This window comes from Pseudophryne corroboree, chromosome 2 (genome assembly GCF_028390025.1).
Source record: "Pseudophryne corroboree isolate aPseCor3 chromosome 2, aPseCor3.hap2, whole genome shotgun sequence".
Classification (NCBI taxonomy): Eukaryota; Metazoa; Chordata; class Amphibia; order Anura; family Myobatrachidae; genus Pseudophryne; species Pseudophryne corroboree.
In genome coordinates this window covers 182,998,620-183,014,472 of record NC_086445.1, presented here as the reverse complement: position 1 = coordinate 183,014,472, position 15,853 = coordinate 182,998,620, and the positions used below count along the sequence as shown (strand labels likewise).

The window sequence follows — 15,853 nt, the reverse complement described above, 5'->3', positions numbered from 1 at the left end:
GGTTAAAGTTCATGTCAGGAGGTATTTTGTAATGGTGCTCAGACAGCAGACACAAGACTAGTATACTTTTCCCAGAAGAACAACACTCCCACTATCAGAGATATATGTCGATGTGCGCTTAAGGAAACTGCATCCAACACCAACATAATTTGCACTATACTGTGTGGCTACTTTTGACACTTTAATTTGTGCTTACAGTATTAATCCATCTGATTATCACCTTAAGTGACTTTTTTGTGTATTTAGACAGACATATTAGATTTAAAGTAACAATAATTCATAGTTTGCTTGTAAGAGATGTGTTTTAATAAGTAGGATGAACACAATTGTCCTGCTATTAAAAGATTACTAAACCTAATATACACGTTGACTTATATCAAAGAGGTAGTAATATTTCTATATAAATCTCCATAACTTGAGATACTTAACTTAGTATTAACATTTGCTATTTAGCCAAGCACAAGCTATTTTAATCTGTAATCATTCCTTTCAGGCTGATTGTATCCTTCAATAGACCTTTGCTCTGGATGGGAAAATATCCCCCCCCTCCCCCGCAACTTTTCTTGAATATCTTAAATACTGGTCTATGCATTACATATATATTTTTGAATGCCGTTAATATCTTTTCTTACTATAAATCAGCTTGTATTTTAGGCTTAAGGGGGGTACTCACGGAGCGATAATCTAAGCATTCTGACTAGATTGCTTAGATTTTCAGCAAGATCTGTCCGTGTATACCCCCACAGTGATAGCGATGCGCAGCTTTGCGTGCGCTATTGCTGCTGCTAATTTGGCCTGCATGCAGGCTCAATCTAGCAGGTCGCTCATTTCACCCGCCGGGTGAAATGAGCGCTCCCCCCGCACGCTCAGCACACATCGCACTGTGCTGAGCGGGGGGAGAGATGTGTGCTGAGCGGTTCGCTCAGCACACATCTCTCCCCTGATCTGCCGGTGAGTACTGGCCTTAAGTGGTCCACTAATTAAATCAAAAGGTTGTAGCTGTATTTGAATTGCCACAGACAGAGTATGCTGCGTGAATTGTTTTATACGCAGCAGCCGGAGATCCAGAGGATACCCAAGTCCATACTATTCATGTGGATGTGGAACTTAAGTGTGTTTTGTAGTGAGCAGCACAAAGGCCTGAGAGGGTGACAATGCTTGCTCCTTTTCTTATCCACGGTCTATGTTTTGTGCAGCTGTACGAAATGACAGGAACAAGAAGAAGAAAGAGATAAAGGAAGAGGTGGTGGTATCAGACAGCTACGAGATGCCTCCTGAGATGGAAGAGCTCATTCAGAAAGTCAGCAAAGCCCATCAGGAAACCTTTCCATCTCTCTGCCAGCTCGGCAAGTACACTACGGTAAGTGCTGCGGGTAGATACTCCGAGGTGCACCATATCAGCTGAATAGTTCTATCAAATGATTCTGACATGAGATAACAAAGCACCTAGAGAAACACAACTCTAGCTCCTCCACTACTGGAATAGAGAGCAGCTGTACAGTAATGGCATGGGTACTATATAGCAGTGCTTACAGTGTTGCGTTCTTTATAGAATTCCAGCGCTGACCAACGGGTGCAACTGGACCTTGGCCTGTGGGATAAATTCAGTGAACTTGCTACCAAATGCATCATCAAGATAGTGGAATTTGCCAAGCGTTTGCCAGGCTTTACTACATTGACCATTGCCGACCAAATCACCCTGTTGAAAGCTGCTTGCCTTGACATTCTGGTGAGTAGACATCTCATAGAGATCAGACTCGCTCTGGCATGTTCTTTCCTGACCATTTCTTCTATCTATGTTTCTAGAGATTACTTTTCTGATTTCTATAGTAACAAAACAGTGCATAAGTTCCTGTCTCGGCCTGTACACCATTGTCACTGACCATGGCTCAGCAAGTGACTCGCATAATGAAGCATCAGATAGTGTCACATTCTTGTCTGATGCAGCGTGTTAAAGTCAGCAGTAGTCTAGTTTAAGTTCAATTCCATGAGTTATAATGGCAAAAATGTGCTATTGATAACATGGATGACTGGTATTTCTACCGTAGCAACACCCTGCAGCTCTGTAGCAGCTACACATTCTGTCATGTATCTTTAGGCAAAAAGAAAACATCTGCACACTACTGATATTGGTGAATTACATTCACCTGCTAGACCCCAATTTTACTGTTCATTCGTTGAGTTTAGTTTGTGGGGGGTGCAGCCCAAATCCAACCAGATTAACCGAAGCAGAGAAAAAGAAGAACAAGAGGCTGTTTCTAATGGGCGCACATAGAAGAGAGAGAGTTTCTTTGGGTTTTAATTTCCATTAAAATTTATCTTTTATTGATCATATAAAATATCCCAATCTGTGGGTAGAATACAGTGAAATATAGAGTTTAAAATTAGACTAATTAACAAACACATTTAAAGTATTAATATGTTATATGTTAGTATACTCTATTTTGTGTGTGTGTGTGTGTGTGCGTGCGTGCGTGCGTGCGTGTGTGCGTGTGTGTGTCAATTAGTCTAATTTTAACCTCTATTTCTCTATCGTCCTAGTGGATGCTGGGGTTCCTGAAAGGACCATGGGGAATAGCGGCTCCGCAGGAGACAGGGCACAAAAAGTAAAGCTTTAGGATCAGGTGGTGTGCACTGGCTCCTCCCCCTATGACCCTCCTCCAAGCCTCAGTTAGATTTTTGTGCCCGGCCGAGAAGGGTGCAATCTAGGTGGCTCTCCTAAAGAGCTGCTTAGAAAAGTTTAGCTTAGGTTTTTTATTTTACAGTGAGTCCTGCTGGCAACAGGATCACTGCAACGAGGGACTTAGGGGAGAAGAAGTGAACTCACCTGCGTGCAGGATGGATTGGCTTCTTGGCTACTGGACATTAGCTCCAGAGGGACGATCACAGGTACAGCCTGGATGGTCACCGGAGCCTCGCCGCCGGCCCCCTTGCAGATGCTGAAACGAGAAGAGGTCCAGAATCGGCGGCAGAAGACTCCTCAGTCTTCTTAAGGTAGCGCACAGCACTGCAGCTGTGCGCCATTTTCCTCTCAGCACACTTCACACGGCAGTCACTGAGGGTGCAGGGCGCTGGGAGGGGGGCGCCCTGGGAGGCAAATGAAAACCTTTTTTGGCTAAAAATACCTCACATATAGCCTCCGGGGGCTATATGGAGATATTTAACCCCTGCCAGAATCCGTTAAGAGCGGGAGACGAGGCCGCCGAAAAAGGGGCGGGGCCTATCTCCTCAGCACACAGCGCCATTTTCCCTCACAGAAAGGCTGGAGGGAAGGCTCCCAGGCTCTCCCCTGCACTGCACTACAGAAACAGGGTTAAAACAGAGAGGGGGGGCACTAATTTGGCGTTAGAAATATATAAAAAAGATGCTATAAGGGAAAACACTTATATAAGGTTGTCCCTATATAATTATAGCGTTTTTGGTGTGTGCTGGCAAACTCTCCCTCTGTCTCTCCAAAGGGCTAGTAGGTCCTGTCCTCTATCAGAGCATTCCCTGTGTGTGTGCTGTGTGTCAGTACGTGTGTGTCGACATGTATGAGGACGATGTTGGTGAGGAGGCGGAGCAATTGCCTGTAATGGTGATGTCACTCTCTAGGGAGTCGACACCGGAATGGATGGCTTATTTAGGGAATTACGTGTTAATGTCAACACGCGCCAAGGTCGGTTGACGACATGAGACGGCCGACAAACAATTAGTACCGGTCCAGACGTCTCAAAAACACCGTCAGGGGTTTTAAAACGCCCGTTTACTTTAGTCGGTCGACACAGACACAGACAGGGACACTGAATCCAGTGTCGACGGTGAATAAACAAACGTATTCCTTATTAGGGCCACACGTTAAGGGCAATGAAGGAGGTGTTACATATTTCTGATACTACAAGTACCACGAAAGAGGGTATTATGTGGGATGTGAAAAAACTACCGTAGTTTTTCCTGAATCAGATAAATTAAATGAAGTGTGTGATGATGCGTGGGTTCCCCCCGATAGAAAATATGGGCGGTATACCCTTTCCCGCCAGAAGTTAGGGCGCGTTGGGAAACACCCCTTAGGGTGGATAAGGCGCTCACACGCTTATCAGAACAAGTGGCGGTACCGTCTATAGATAGGGCCGTCCTCAAGGAGCCAGCTGACAGGAGGCTGGAAAAATATCATAAAAAGTATATACACACATACTGGTGTTATACTGCGACCAGCGATCGCCTCAGCCTGGATGTGCAGAGCTGGGGTGGCTTGGTCGGATTCCCTGACTAAAAATATTGATACCCTTGACAGGGACAGTATTTTATTGACTATAGAGCATTTAAAGGATGTATTTCTATATATGCGAGATGCACAGAGGGATATTTGCACTCTGGCATCAAGAGTAAGTGCGATGTCCATATCTGCCAGAAGATGTTTATGGACACGACAGTGGTCAGGTGATGCAGATTCCAAACGGCACAAAGGTGTATTGCCGTATAAAGGAAGAGGAGTTATTTGGGGTCGGTCCATCGGACCTGGTGGCCACGGCAACTGCTGGAAAATCCACCGTTTTTACCCTAAGTCACATCTCTGCAGAAAAAGACACCGTCTTTTCAGCTTCAGTCCTTTCGTCCCTATAAGAGTCATATCTGCCCAGGGATAGAGGAAAGGGAAGAAGACTGCAGCAGGCAGCCCATTCCCAGGAACAGAAGCGTTCCACCGCTTCTGACAAGCTCTCAGCATGACGCTGAGACCGTACAGGACCCCTGGATCCTACAAGTAGTATCCCAGGGGTACAGTTTGGAATGTCGAGACGTTTCCCCTGCGCAGGCTCCTGAAGTCTGCTTTACCAAGGTCTCCCTCCGACAAGGAGGCAGTATGGAAAAAAATTCACGAGCTGTATTCCCAGCAGGTGATAATTAAATTACCCCTCCTACAACAAGAAAAGGGGGTATTATTCCACACTATATTGTGGTACTGAAGCCAGAAGGCTAGGTGAGACCTATTCTAAATCTAAAAAAATTTGAACACTTACAAAGGTTCAAATCAAGATGGAGTCACTCAGAGCAGTGATAACGAACCGGGAAGAAGGGGACTATCTGGTGTCCCGAGACATCAGGGATGCTTACCTCCATGTCCCAAATTTGCCCTTATCACTAAGGGTACCTCAGGTTCGTGGTACAGAACTGTCACTATCAGTTTCAGACGCTGCCGTTTGGATTGTCTACGGCACCCCGGGTCTTTACCAAGGTAATGGCCGAAATGATGGTTCTTCTTCGAAGAAAAGGCGTCTTAATTATCCCTTACTTGGACGATCTCCTGATAAGGGCAAAGTCCAGGGAACAGTTGGAGGTCGGAGTAGCACTATCTCGGATACTGTTACAACAGCAGGGGTGGATTCTAAATATTCCAAAATCGCAGCTGATCCCGACAACAAGTCTCCTGTGCTTAGGGATGATTCTGGACACAGTCCAGAAAAAGGTGTTTCTCCCGGAAGAGAAAGCCAGGGAGTTATCCGAGCTAGTCAGGAACCTCCTAAAATCAGTGCATCATTGCACAAGGGCCATGGTAAAAAAATGGTGACTTCCTTCGAAGCAATTCCAGTCGGCAGATTTCATGCAAGAACTTTTCAGTGGGATCTGCTGGACAAATGGTCCGGATCGCATCTTCAGATGCATCAGCGGATAACCCTATATCCAAGGACAAGGGTGTCTCTCCTGTGGTGGTTACAGAGTGCTCATCTTCTAGAGGGCCGCAGATTCGGCATTCAGTTTTGGATGTTGGTGACCACGGAGGCCAGCCCGAGAGGCTGGGGAGCAGTCACACAAGGAAAAAATTTCCAGGGAGTGTGATCAAGTCTGGAGATTTTTCTCCACATAAATATAGCTAAGGGTAAATTTATAATGCTCTAAGCTTAGCAAGACCTCTGCTTCAAGGTCAGCCGGTATTGATCCAGTGGGATAAAACATCACGGCAGTCGCCCACGTAAATAGACAGGGCGGCACAAGAAGCAGGAGGGCAGTGGCAAAAACTGCAAGGACTTTTCGCTGGGCGGAAAATCATGTGATAGCACTGTCAGCAGTGTTTCATTCCGGGAATGGAAACTGGGAAGCAGACTTCCTCAGTAGGCACGACCTCCACCCGGCAGAGTGGGAACTTCATGGGGAAGTTTTCCACATAATTGTAAACCGTTGGGAATTACCAAAGGTGGACATGATGGCGTCCCGTCTGAACAAAAAACGGGACAGGTATTGCGCCAGGTTAAGAGACCCTCAGGCAATAGCTGTGGACGTTCTGGTAACACCGTGGGTGTACCAGTCGGTGTATGTGTTCCATCCTCTGCTTTTCATACCTAAGGTACTGAGAATTATAAGACGTAGAGGAGTAAGAACTATACTCATGGCTCCGGATTGGCCAAGAAGGACTTGGTACCCGGAACTTCAAGAGATGCTCACAGAGGACTTATGGCCTCTGCCGCTAAGAAGGGACTTGTTTCAGCAAGTACCATGTCTGTTCCAAGACTTACCGCAGCTGCGTTTGACGGCATGGCGGTGGAACGCCGGATCCTAAGGGAAAAGGCATTCAGGAAGAGGTCATTCCTACCCTGGTCAAAGCCAGAAAGGAGGTGACCGCACAACATTATCACCACATGTGGCGAAAATATGTTGCGTGGTGTGAGGCCAGGAAGGCCCCACGAAGAAATTTCAACTCGGTCGATTCCTGCATTTCTTGCAAACAGGAGTGTCTATGGGCCTCAAATTGGGGTCCATTAAGGTTCAAATTTCGGCCCTGTCGATTTTTCTTCCAGAAAGAATTGGCTTCAGTTCCTGAAGTCCAGAAGTTTGTCAAGGGAGTATTGCATATACAACCCCCTTTTGTGCCTCCAGTGGCACTGTGGGATCTCAACGTAGTTCTGGGATTCCTCAAAACACATTGGTTTAAAACCAGTCAAATCTGTGGATTTGAAGCATCTCACATGAAAAGTGAACATGCTCTTGGACCTGGCCTGGACCAGGCGAGTGTCAAATTGGTGGTTTTTTTCTCAAAAAAGCCCATATCTGTTTGTCCATTCGGACAGGGCAGAGCTGCGGACTCGTCCCCAGTTCTCTCCCTAAGGTGGTGTCAGTGTTTCACCTGAACCAGCTTATTGTGGTGTCTTGCGCCTACTAGGGACTTGGAGGACTCCAAGTTGCTAGATGTGGTCAGGGCCCTGAAAATATAGGTTCCAGGACGGCTGGAGTCAGGAAAACTGACTTGCTGTTATCCTGTATGCACCCAACAAACTGGGTGCTCTTGCTTTTAAGCAGACTTTTGCTAGTTGGATGTGTAATACAATTCAGCTTGCACATTCTGTGGCAGGCCTGCCACAGCCAAAATAGGTAAATGCCCATTCCACAAGGAAGGTGGGCTCATCTTGGGCGGCTGCCCGAGGGGTCTCGGCTTTACAACTTTGCCGAGCGGCTATTTAGTCAGGGGCAAACACGTTTGTAAAATCCTACAAATTTGATACCCTGGCTAAGGAGGACCTGGAGTTCTCTCATTCGGTGCTGCAGAGTCATCCGCACTCTCCCGCCCGTTTGGGAGCTTTGGTATAATCCCCATGGTCCTTTCAGGAACCCCAGCATCCACTAGGACGATAGAGAAAATAAGAATTTACTTACCGATAATTCTATTTCTCGGAGTCCGTAGTGGATGCTGGGCGCCCATCCCAAGTGCGGATTATCTGCATTACTTGTACATAGTTACAAAAATCGGGTTATTATTGTTGTGAGCCATCTTTTCAGAGGCTCCGCTGTTATCATACTGTTAACTGGGTTCAGATCACAGGTTGTACAGTGTGATTGGTGTGGCTGGTATGAGTCTTACCCGGGATTCATAAATCCTTCCTTATTGTGTACGCTCGTCCGGGCACAGTACCTAACTGAGGCTTGGAGGAGGGTCATAGGGGGAGGAGCCAGTGCACACCACCTGATCCTAAAGCTTTACTTTTTGTGCCCTGTCTCCTGCGGAGCCGCTATTCCCCATGGTCCTTTCAGGAACCCCAGCATCCACTACGGACTCCGAGAAATAGAATTATCGGTAAGTAAATTCTTATTATTTCACTGTATTCTACCTACAGATTAGGATATTTTCATATTTTGATCAATAAAGGATACATTTTAATGGAAATTAAAAACCATGCAGAGTAGATTGACAGAATGACACCAAGGGGTATAGTTACGTTCTTAATCGATGTTGTGCTTCCAGGGTTAAAAAACACATTTACTAACAGATGATTTTTTTATATTGATATTAGTACAGATGTGTCCTGCTACAGCTTTGCTGCGTATAGCACCTTGCTGTAGTAGGATTGTGATGTACATGCAGCTCCCATTGGCATAGCGGACACCCACTCACCGCTATGCCGCGACTGGTGTGCAGCAACACCAGAAGAGGACACATCTGCAAATGTGTGCTGTAGCCCTGGAAGACCAACATCGATCAGGAACGATTTTAATCAAAATCGACCTATAGTAAATATACTCTCTATAGTGCAGTGTACAGTGTCATCCCCTGTTATGTGCAGCAATTCTCAGGCACTGCGCTTTCACACTAGGCTACTAATTTCATATTGGACTGTGGGAAGATGCTGGAGGAACCCAGGGGTATCCCATGTAAACACTCACTGAATGTACAAACCCCTCAGAGAATGGGGCCCTGATTCGATCAATTCCATAACCCATGGTTCTTCAACCTTCAGCCCTCCAGCTGCTGTGGAACTACACATCCCAGCATGCCCTGCCTCAGTTTTAGCATACCTTAATAGCAAAATTGTGGCATGGCATGCTGGGATGTGTAGTTTCACAGCAGCTGGAGGGCCACAGGTTGAAGTCCCATGCCATAATCCCTGCATTGTGCGACAGCAATGCTAACCACAGTCCACTGTGCTGCCCATTTAACAAAATGTCTAGCTATACTGTTTTTTATATGACATTATTAAAAAAAAAAAAACATTAAAAAACGGATACATTTGACTGCTTCATAGATTCATCTATTTTACAGATAGGTAACCAGTAGCTTTGCAGTTGCCGTGGAACTACAGTACAAGTCTCATCATACCCCATTGGTGGGGCTTTTAGTTTCACAATAACTGGAGAGCTACAGGTTATTGCAGTGCCAGCACACACTTTGCAGACAGAGGGCACTACAGCTCCAGCATGCTGTAATCATAATACAATTTTATATTAAAGCTATACACTGACTATATCATCCAGGATAAGAGCTAACACGAAGAATTGCACTCAGAACCAGAATTCTGCTGTAAACCGGCATTACAATCAGGGACATGTCCAGCTGAACAGAGACATATGTGGGCTCCCAGTACAACAGGAGACATAAATCTTTCAGAGTATCTACCCCATTGAGCGGTAAATGAACCTGACAAATGTCACCACTTCCCCCATATCATGTCTCTCTTTGTTTACTGTCATTCAGAGTTGTTTTACTGCCTAAAGAAATATGGTTGGACTAGCACTGCTGCCTTCCATACTCATGTGTTGAGTACAGCCACTGTTTACAGTGATTTTCAACCTTTTTTTACTCGCGGCACACCGAACAATATTTTAAAACTGCCAAGGCACACCATCCGTTCCCCACAGAAACCCCCCCCAAAAAAACACACATTGGCCCTCACAGTAATAAAAAATCCACACATACTGTACATTGGCCTACACAGAAAAACAATCACATTGCTCCCCACATAAATCATGTTGCTCCCTACATAAATCCAATTGCTCCACACATAAATCAGTCACATTGCTCCCCACATAAATCATGTTGCTCACACATAAATCAATCACATTTCTCCCCACATAAATCCTGTTACTCTCCACATGAATTATTCACATTGTTCCCCCCATAAACCCTATTGCTTCCCACAGGAGAAATAAAATAACAAATATTATCCCCTACCGGTCAGCTGTCCTCCTCCCTGTCCCTCAGTGGCGGAGGTTGTTCGTAGTGGATTGCTGCGAATACTGAGCAGCGGGCGGTCGGGCAGGTGTGGATGTGGGTTGGCAAGGAAAGCTGTGTATGCAGGCGGGAACTGGGAGATGTGTATGCAGGCGGGTGGTCTGGCTGGGTGGTAAGATGCGGCGGCCGTGACCTATGATATCACACCGTCGCGTGATCAAGGCACAGGACACTGCCGGAGCATGAATGATCCTCTAAGAAGAGCCCGTGCCAACAGTTCACTCTGAAGGTGCAAGAAGTTGCTCTGGCTCCGCGGCACACCTTGCAACTGGTCGCGGCACACTAGTGTGCCATGGCACACTGGTTGAAAAAGCCTGGTTTAGTAGAATGTTGTGAGGAATATATCTGATGTATGTGTTTCTCCAACATGCAGAAAATGACTATAAAAATTTTATTTTATTTAACTGTTTTTTGGGGGGGGGGGTTTTCTGCAGATGCTTCGAATTTGCACACGTTACACCCCAGAACAAGACACCATGACTTTCTCAGATGGATTGACCTTGAACCGGACTCAGATGCACAATGCCGGTTTTGGTCCTCTCACAGACTTGGTTTTTGCGTTTGCTGGTCAGCTTCTACCGTTGGAAATGGATGACACAGAAACGGGACTCTTGAGCGCCATCTGCCTAATTTGTGGAGGTATTACAACCATTATACTTTTGAATACTATGCACGCAGAGAATTTCTCTTATGATGTCACATTTAGAGGCAGAGATCTGAAGTTTAAAACTGAAATGATACAAAGGATTGAAGGTTGGATCAGTGCTATGGAAGACCTCACAATTTGTGGGAAGAAGTATTGCATTATTTGAGGGGCAACATCATGCAATCTATTCTTCAACCTGGGGCACTAGCTAACTGACAGCACATTTCCACATAAACAGTTAATTATGAGTAATATCATTTCATTAAACTCAGCAAGTTTAGAAATAACAACAAAGACTCAGTCTGACACTCTGGCGGGTGCACGTCCGCATGGCTGCAGCAGCCTGCTTACCACCGTCAGCTAATGCGGGATTCCTACCGTATGTGCAGAAAATACTTGCGGCTGCATGTGGAAGCCTGTTTTGCATATAAGGAGTCCTGATTTTCTGTGCACAGTTATTAGTATCTGTGCACACGCTATGTTCCAGCACAAAAGTCGGCCTATGCACTTGCGACACTTCTGCTATATGGAACACACCTGTGCGTTCTCAAGGTCACAGCAGAAGAACGCATATTTCACAGATAGTGTAGTGCGTTGTCGGACACACTAGCGAACTCCATCCATATGCTTAACTCTGATTGGTGTATATAACCAGTCGGATTTCAGTCTATGGCACATGCACAGTATGCTGAAATATGCGAGATCCGTCTGCATTGCTGCTGTGTTCCACTCGCAATCAGCGCTAGAAGGTAGATTATTTTTGTTTATTGATTTTCCTTCCCATTCTGTCCATTTATCATTTCTCCTCAGATGCGGCACTTCTGAGACCCATTTTTCAGACTGCATTTGTGTCTTTCTACTTGATCTGTACTTCAGTATTGAGAATACCCAGATCTTTCCTAAGGCTAATCTGCCATTCTCATTGCTTCCCATAGATCGGATGGACTTGGAAGAGCCAGAAAAGGTAGAAAAGCTTCAGGAACCGTTGCTGGAGGCCCTTAAATTTTACGCTAGAAGACGAAGACCAAACAAGCCTTACATGTTCCCCCGTATGCTTATGAAGATTACTGATCTGCGTGGCATCAGTACCAAAGGTAACACATGTGAAGGAATACTTTAGCTCTCTGTGCTTGTTCAGCAGCCTCCTTTGGTGGGTTACTCTGAATGTAAATACAGTTTGACTGCTTGTCAAATTAGCGATCAGTAGGATGGACAATGGATGCAGCCTTTTTACATTCATGGTCAGTGAATTCTTAAAGCTGCCAGGAGTTAGAGGAAAGAGGAGAATCAAGATAAACTTATGGAAACTTTGTTGTGCAGCTGTGATACTCATGTTGGAGCAGTTTATGTTTCAGTTAGAGATTGTTGGTTAAGCACGGGAATACGTTATCCATACTTAGTTTTATGTCTAATTCACGTTGCGTGTATAAGTTATACTTTTTTCTAACTGTTTTAGGTTACTTGTACGTATGCGTTTTATCTTCTTTTGTGCCGGTAATAAAGAGAAAAAAAAGAGAGAGTATTGTCAGAAGTATTGTCACGGCATTTGTCATACTGATTTACAGTATGCTTGTTTCCTATTGTTTTCAACACAGCACAGAGCAACATACCATGGTTATACGTCAGACCTACTGTACATAGGGCCTAATTCATGTTTGCCAGATAATACCTACACAACTGCGAGTTTTCAGGCTACAGAAATACATTGCAAATGATGCCGCCCTGAGAAGTATCGCAAAGTGCTCTGCAACTGCATACACATACGCAGCACTGACAGAACATCACCTGATCGAGTAGGTCTGTGGATACCAGTAGCGATGCTAGCGCCATGCTACTTGATCGCAGCTGAGGGCAAATACACGCCCAGAAAACAGCCATTCCCTTACCTCCCCCAAATGGTCCCTTCTTGTCAATCACTCTGCGTTAAAAATCTGAGTGCGGTCACAAAGGCACCTTGGCGCATACGCAGTGTAGTTGTGGCGCATGCGCAGTCTGATAATAATCGCGCCATTGCGTGAACATCGGCATTGCATACAAACATGAATTAGGCCCATACTATTTATTTTAATTTCAAGGGTTGTGGGTGGACAAGCCTCGTGCTAGTGCGGATCAGTATAATGTGTTGACTGCGAAGTGACCGCATGTCTCCCAATGTCTGTTCAGAAACATGACTAGCTGTGGAGGCAACAGAGTCATCATTGGGCGTGACTTTCTGACGCAGACATTGCACAGTGCAATGGATGACAAACATACAAAGTCACTCCTTCATACTGCAACATATTGGACTAATATATGCAGTGCATTGAAACAAAACTATTCTGCATTAGTATGTTAAAAATAAAAATGACATAAGGATTGACAGATTTGATTAACTAGAATATATTACCAACAAAGATTGTCAGATATGATTATATAGCAGCAGGCAAAATGAACAAAGTAAAAACATGTCATATAAAGTCTGTGGCTGCTGCTGCTGCTGGTGAAGTGGAAGCTGTTGAGACAATAACCAGAAACACCTTTCCATAACTGTTCCACTTTCCTTACAACAGGAGCGGAGCGAGCAATCACGTTGAAGATGGAGATCCCTGGACCTATGCCTCCACTTATCCGTGAGATGCTGGAGAATCCTGAGGCCTTTGAGGATGGTTCAGACACCCCTAAGCCAAGTGAACCTCCGTCCAGTGAAAGCAGTGAGGGCAGTCCTACAGAGGAAGATAGCAGTGGTTCCAAGACTCCCTAGCCGTCCGCAACATGCAGGGAATACTGCCCTGCCACTTGAACGTTTTAAGAGAGCCACCTTGGCTTCACCCTCTGTTATTTGAGGCATTTCAGGGTGAGCCAGATGAGCAGGGATACTAGCCTTGCTTAGTGCTCAATACTGCTCTTATTTTCTGATGCAAAAAAAAAAGACTCGCTCACTGAGAGTACTGGAAGGGGACTTCAGAATACCGAACAATACAACTCCAGAGACATCATGGGGCATCTACAGAAATGTGGGCACTGCAATTTAACCCCCAAATAAACAATAGTACTGAAGCTAATATTGCTTTGAGGTGAACTGGATAATATTATGGATAGCCCTCCACTTACTCAGTATTTTGCCAAAGATCTTGATGACCATTGTTCCTCTGATGCAAAGACTCTATGAGACCGGATAAGCTGACGAGTACCCAATTCTGGCACCAGAGAGAATACCCTTTCTTGGAAGGGTTTAAAGCACATTACTCTGTGTGTACATATGCAAATATATATATATATATATATATATATATATATATGTATGTATATATATATATATATATATATTGTGTATATACATATATATATATATACATACAGTATATATATATATATATATGTATATATATGTGTATATATATATATATATATATATATATGTATGCGTTATTAAATATATTTGCTGTTGCAATGTTTTATGCTTTTATTTTTTTTCCATTGGCTGAACGAGGTCTTATGACTACAAATAAAGCCTGTTATACCTATATGATGATTTCATTGCCATGAATTGGAATATAATATAAAATTGCAGGGAAATCTCTGGCTTATGGACCCTACACATATAAAGATCCGCCGCCGAGCTGCCCGACGGAGGATGCGGCCGACCCGGTGGCGGGGGTGAAGTTTCTTCAGTCCGCCCGTCACCCGGCTGCATTGAAGTGCAGGCAAATATGGACGAGATCGTCCATATTGGCCTGCATGCACAGCCGACGGGGAACCAGCGATGAACGAGCGCGGGGCCGCGCATCGTTGATCGCTGGTGACTCCACACTGAAAGATATGAACGTTATCTCGTTCAGTAATGAACGAGATCGTTCATATCTTTGAGGAATATCGGCCAGTGTGTAGGGCCTATTAGTCCCCTTCATCCAACTCCCCTTCGTCCGCTGTTACTCAATGCATTGTTTATTCCTAAATCAGCCAACTGAAGGAAGGAAATACTCACCTGGAAATAAAAAGTTGTGGGTGAGTATTTCCTTTGTTCCTTGCATCGGTATTTGCCATTCACAGTCATGTTATATATCTGCAGGGAGAGACCAGTCACATTAAGCTGTGAGTGAAGGGGTTAAAAAAAGAATTGTAGACATCCCTTAGCGAATACGGAACCTTATTTACACACTTGTCTGAGGGTTGTCACCAGCTGATTTTGTCCTTTGCTTTTTATAAGGTTGCATTAAATATTGCGTTGCAAAAACATATATGGGAATGTCCATCCCCACATCAAGAATAAGAGGGGATGGTCACCCTGAAGCATCCGCTGCCACTCAATGTTTATGTGACAGTAACTAGTATGGCTCATGGTAGAGGTGATCTCAACCCACCCAGCCAAAAAAATAAACTAAAATAGAACACTTCTTGTGTCATGGGGTGGATGGGGGAGAAGGTACATAGCATTGGGACAATTGCCTTCTGATAGCCATCCATATATAGCTTCATCACATGTTCACGTACCATATATGTTGTGGGTTCGACAAGAGATGGAGATTGCACAATTAGGTGGCCATTTCTGCTTATAATCCATAAAAGCACACTTAAAACCCCATGCAATAAAAAATACTGCAACATGACAATGCCCACTGGGTAGCCGTGATAGCAATGGTATGTTATAGTAATGATTTACTTATTTCCCCATGGGCAGCGTACTGCCAAAGGGTAATGTGATGCGTTCACATGGGAGCAACTGTAAAACCAGTGGATAGATGTTTTTATATTCTGATACAGTGTAATGACATCACTTGCGGGACATGATTATAAAGCGGTTGTTTTTTCAATCCCATTTTACTGCACTTATTCAAATGTGAAAACTTCCTCTCTCCACCCAGCTCCTCCCCTTTTTCACATTTGTTCTTGTCTGCACAACATAAAATATAACCTCAGTAAATATTGCTGGCAAGATATCCCTTTAGTACATAACAATATGTGATGTAATTCTGCTCAGACTTTATGGAGCAACTTAATACCACTAAGGAGATCACCCTCACCTACAATACAGTAGAATAATACAAAGAGCACAATTACCGTATATACTCGAGTATAAGCCGACTTTTTCAGCACTTTTTTTTGTGCTGAAAAAGCCACCTCGGCTTATACTCAAGTCAGTGGCAGTGCAGTGTGACAGGCAGAGCAGTGTGACAGGCAGAGCAGTGTGAAGGAGGGACACGGAGCGCACAGCGCGCGCCTCTCCTGTGTCCCTCCTGCATCTTCGGCGGCAGCAG

The 15,853-nt window shown here is 44.7% G+C and overlaps 1 protein-coding gene across 5 annotated transcripts in view; it reads left to right on the top strand.

Annotated features, from left to right (window-relative positions):
• The window catches only part of RARG (retinoic acid receptor gamma), a 289,456-nt gene extending 275,571 nt beyond the window's left edge, over positions 1 to 13,885 (top strand). For all 5 annotated transcript variants that reach the window (XM_063952103.1, XM_063952104.1, XM_063952108.1 and 2 more), the window contains 5 exons: positions 1,197 to 1,360; positions 1,553 to 1,729; positions 10,408 to 10,612; positions 11,555 to 11,713; positions 13,169 to 13,885. In XM_063952103.1, the coding sequence (XP_063808173.1) occupies positions 1,197 to 1,360; positions 1,553 to 1,729; positions 10,408 to 10,612; positions 11,555 to 11,713; positions 13,169 to 13,359 (896 nt within the window). In that variant the 3' untranslated portion in view covers positions 13,360 to 13,885. The remainder of the gene's footprint in view (positions 1 to 1,196; positions 1,361 to 1,552; positions 1,730 to 10,407; positions 10,613 to 11,554; positions 11,714 to 13,168) is intronic.
• Positions 13,886 to 15,853: the final 1,968 nt, after the last annotated feature.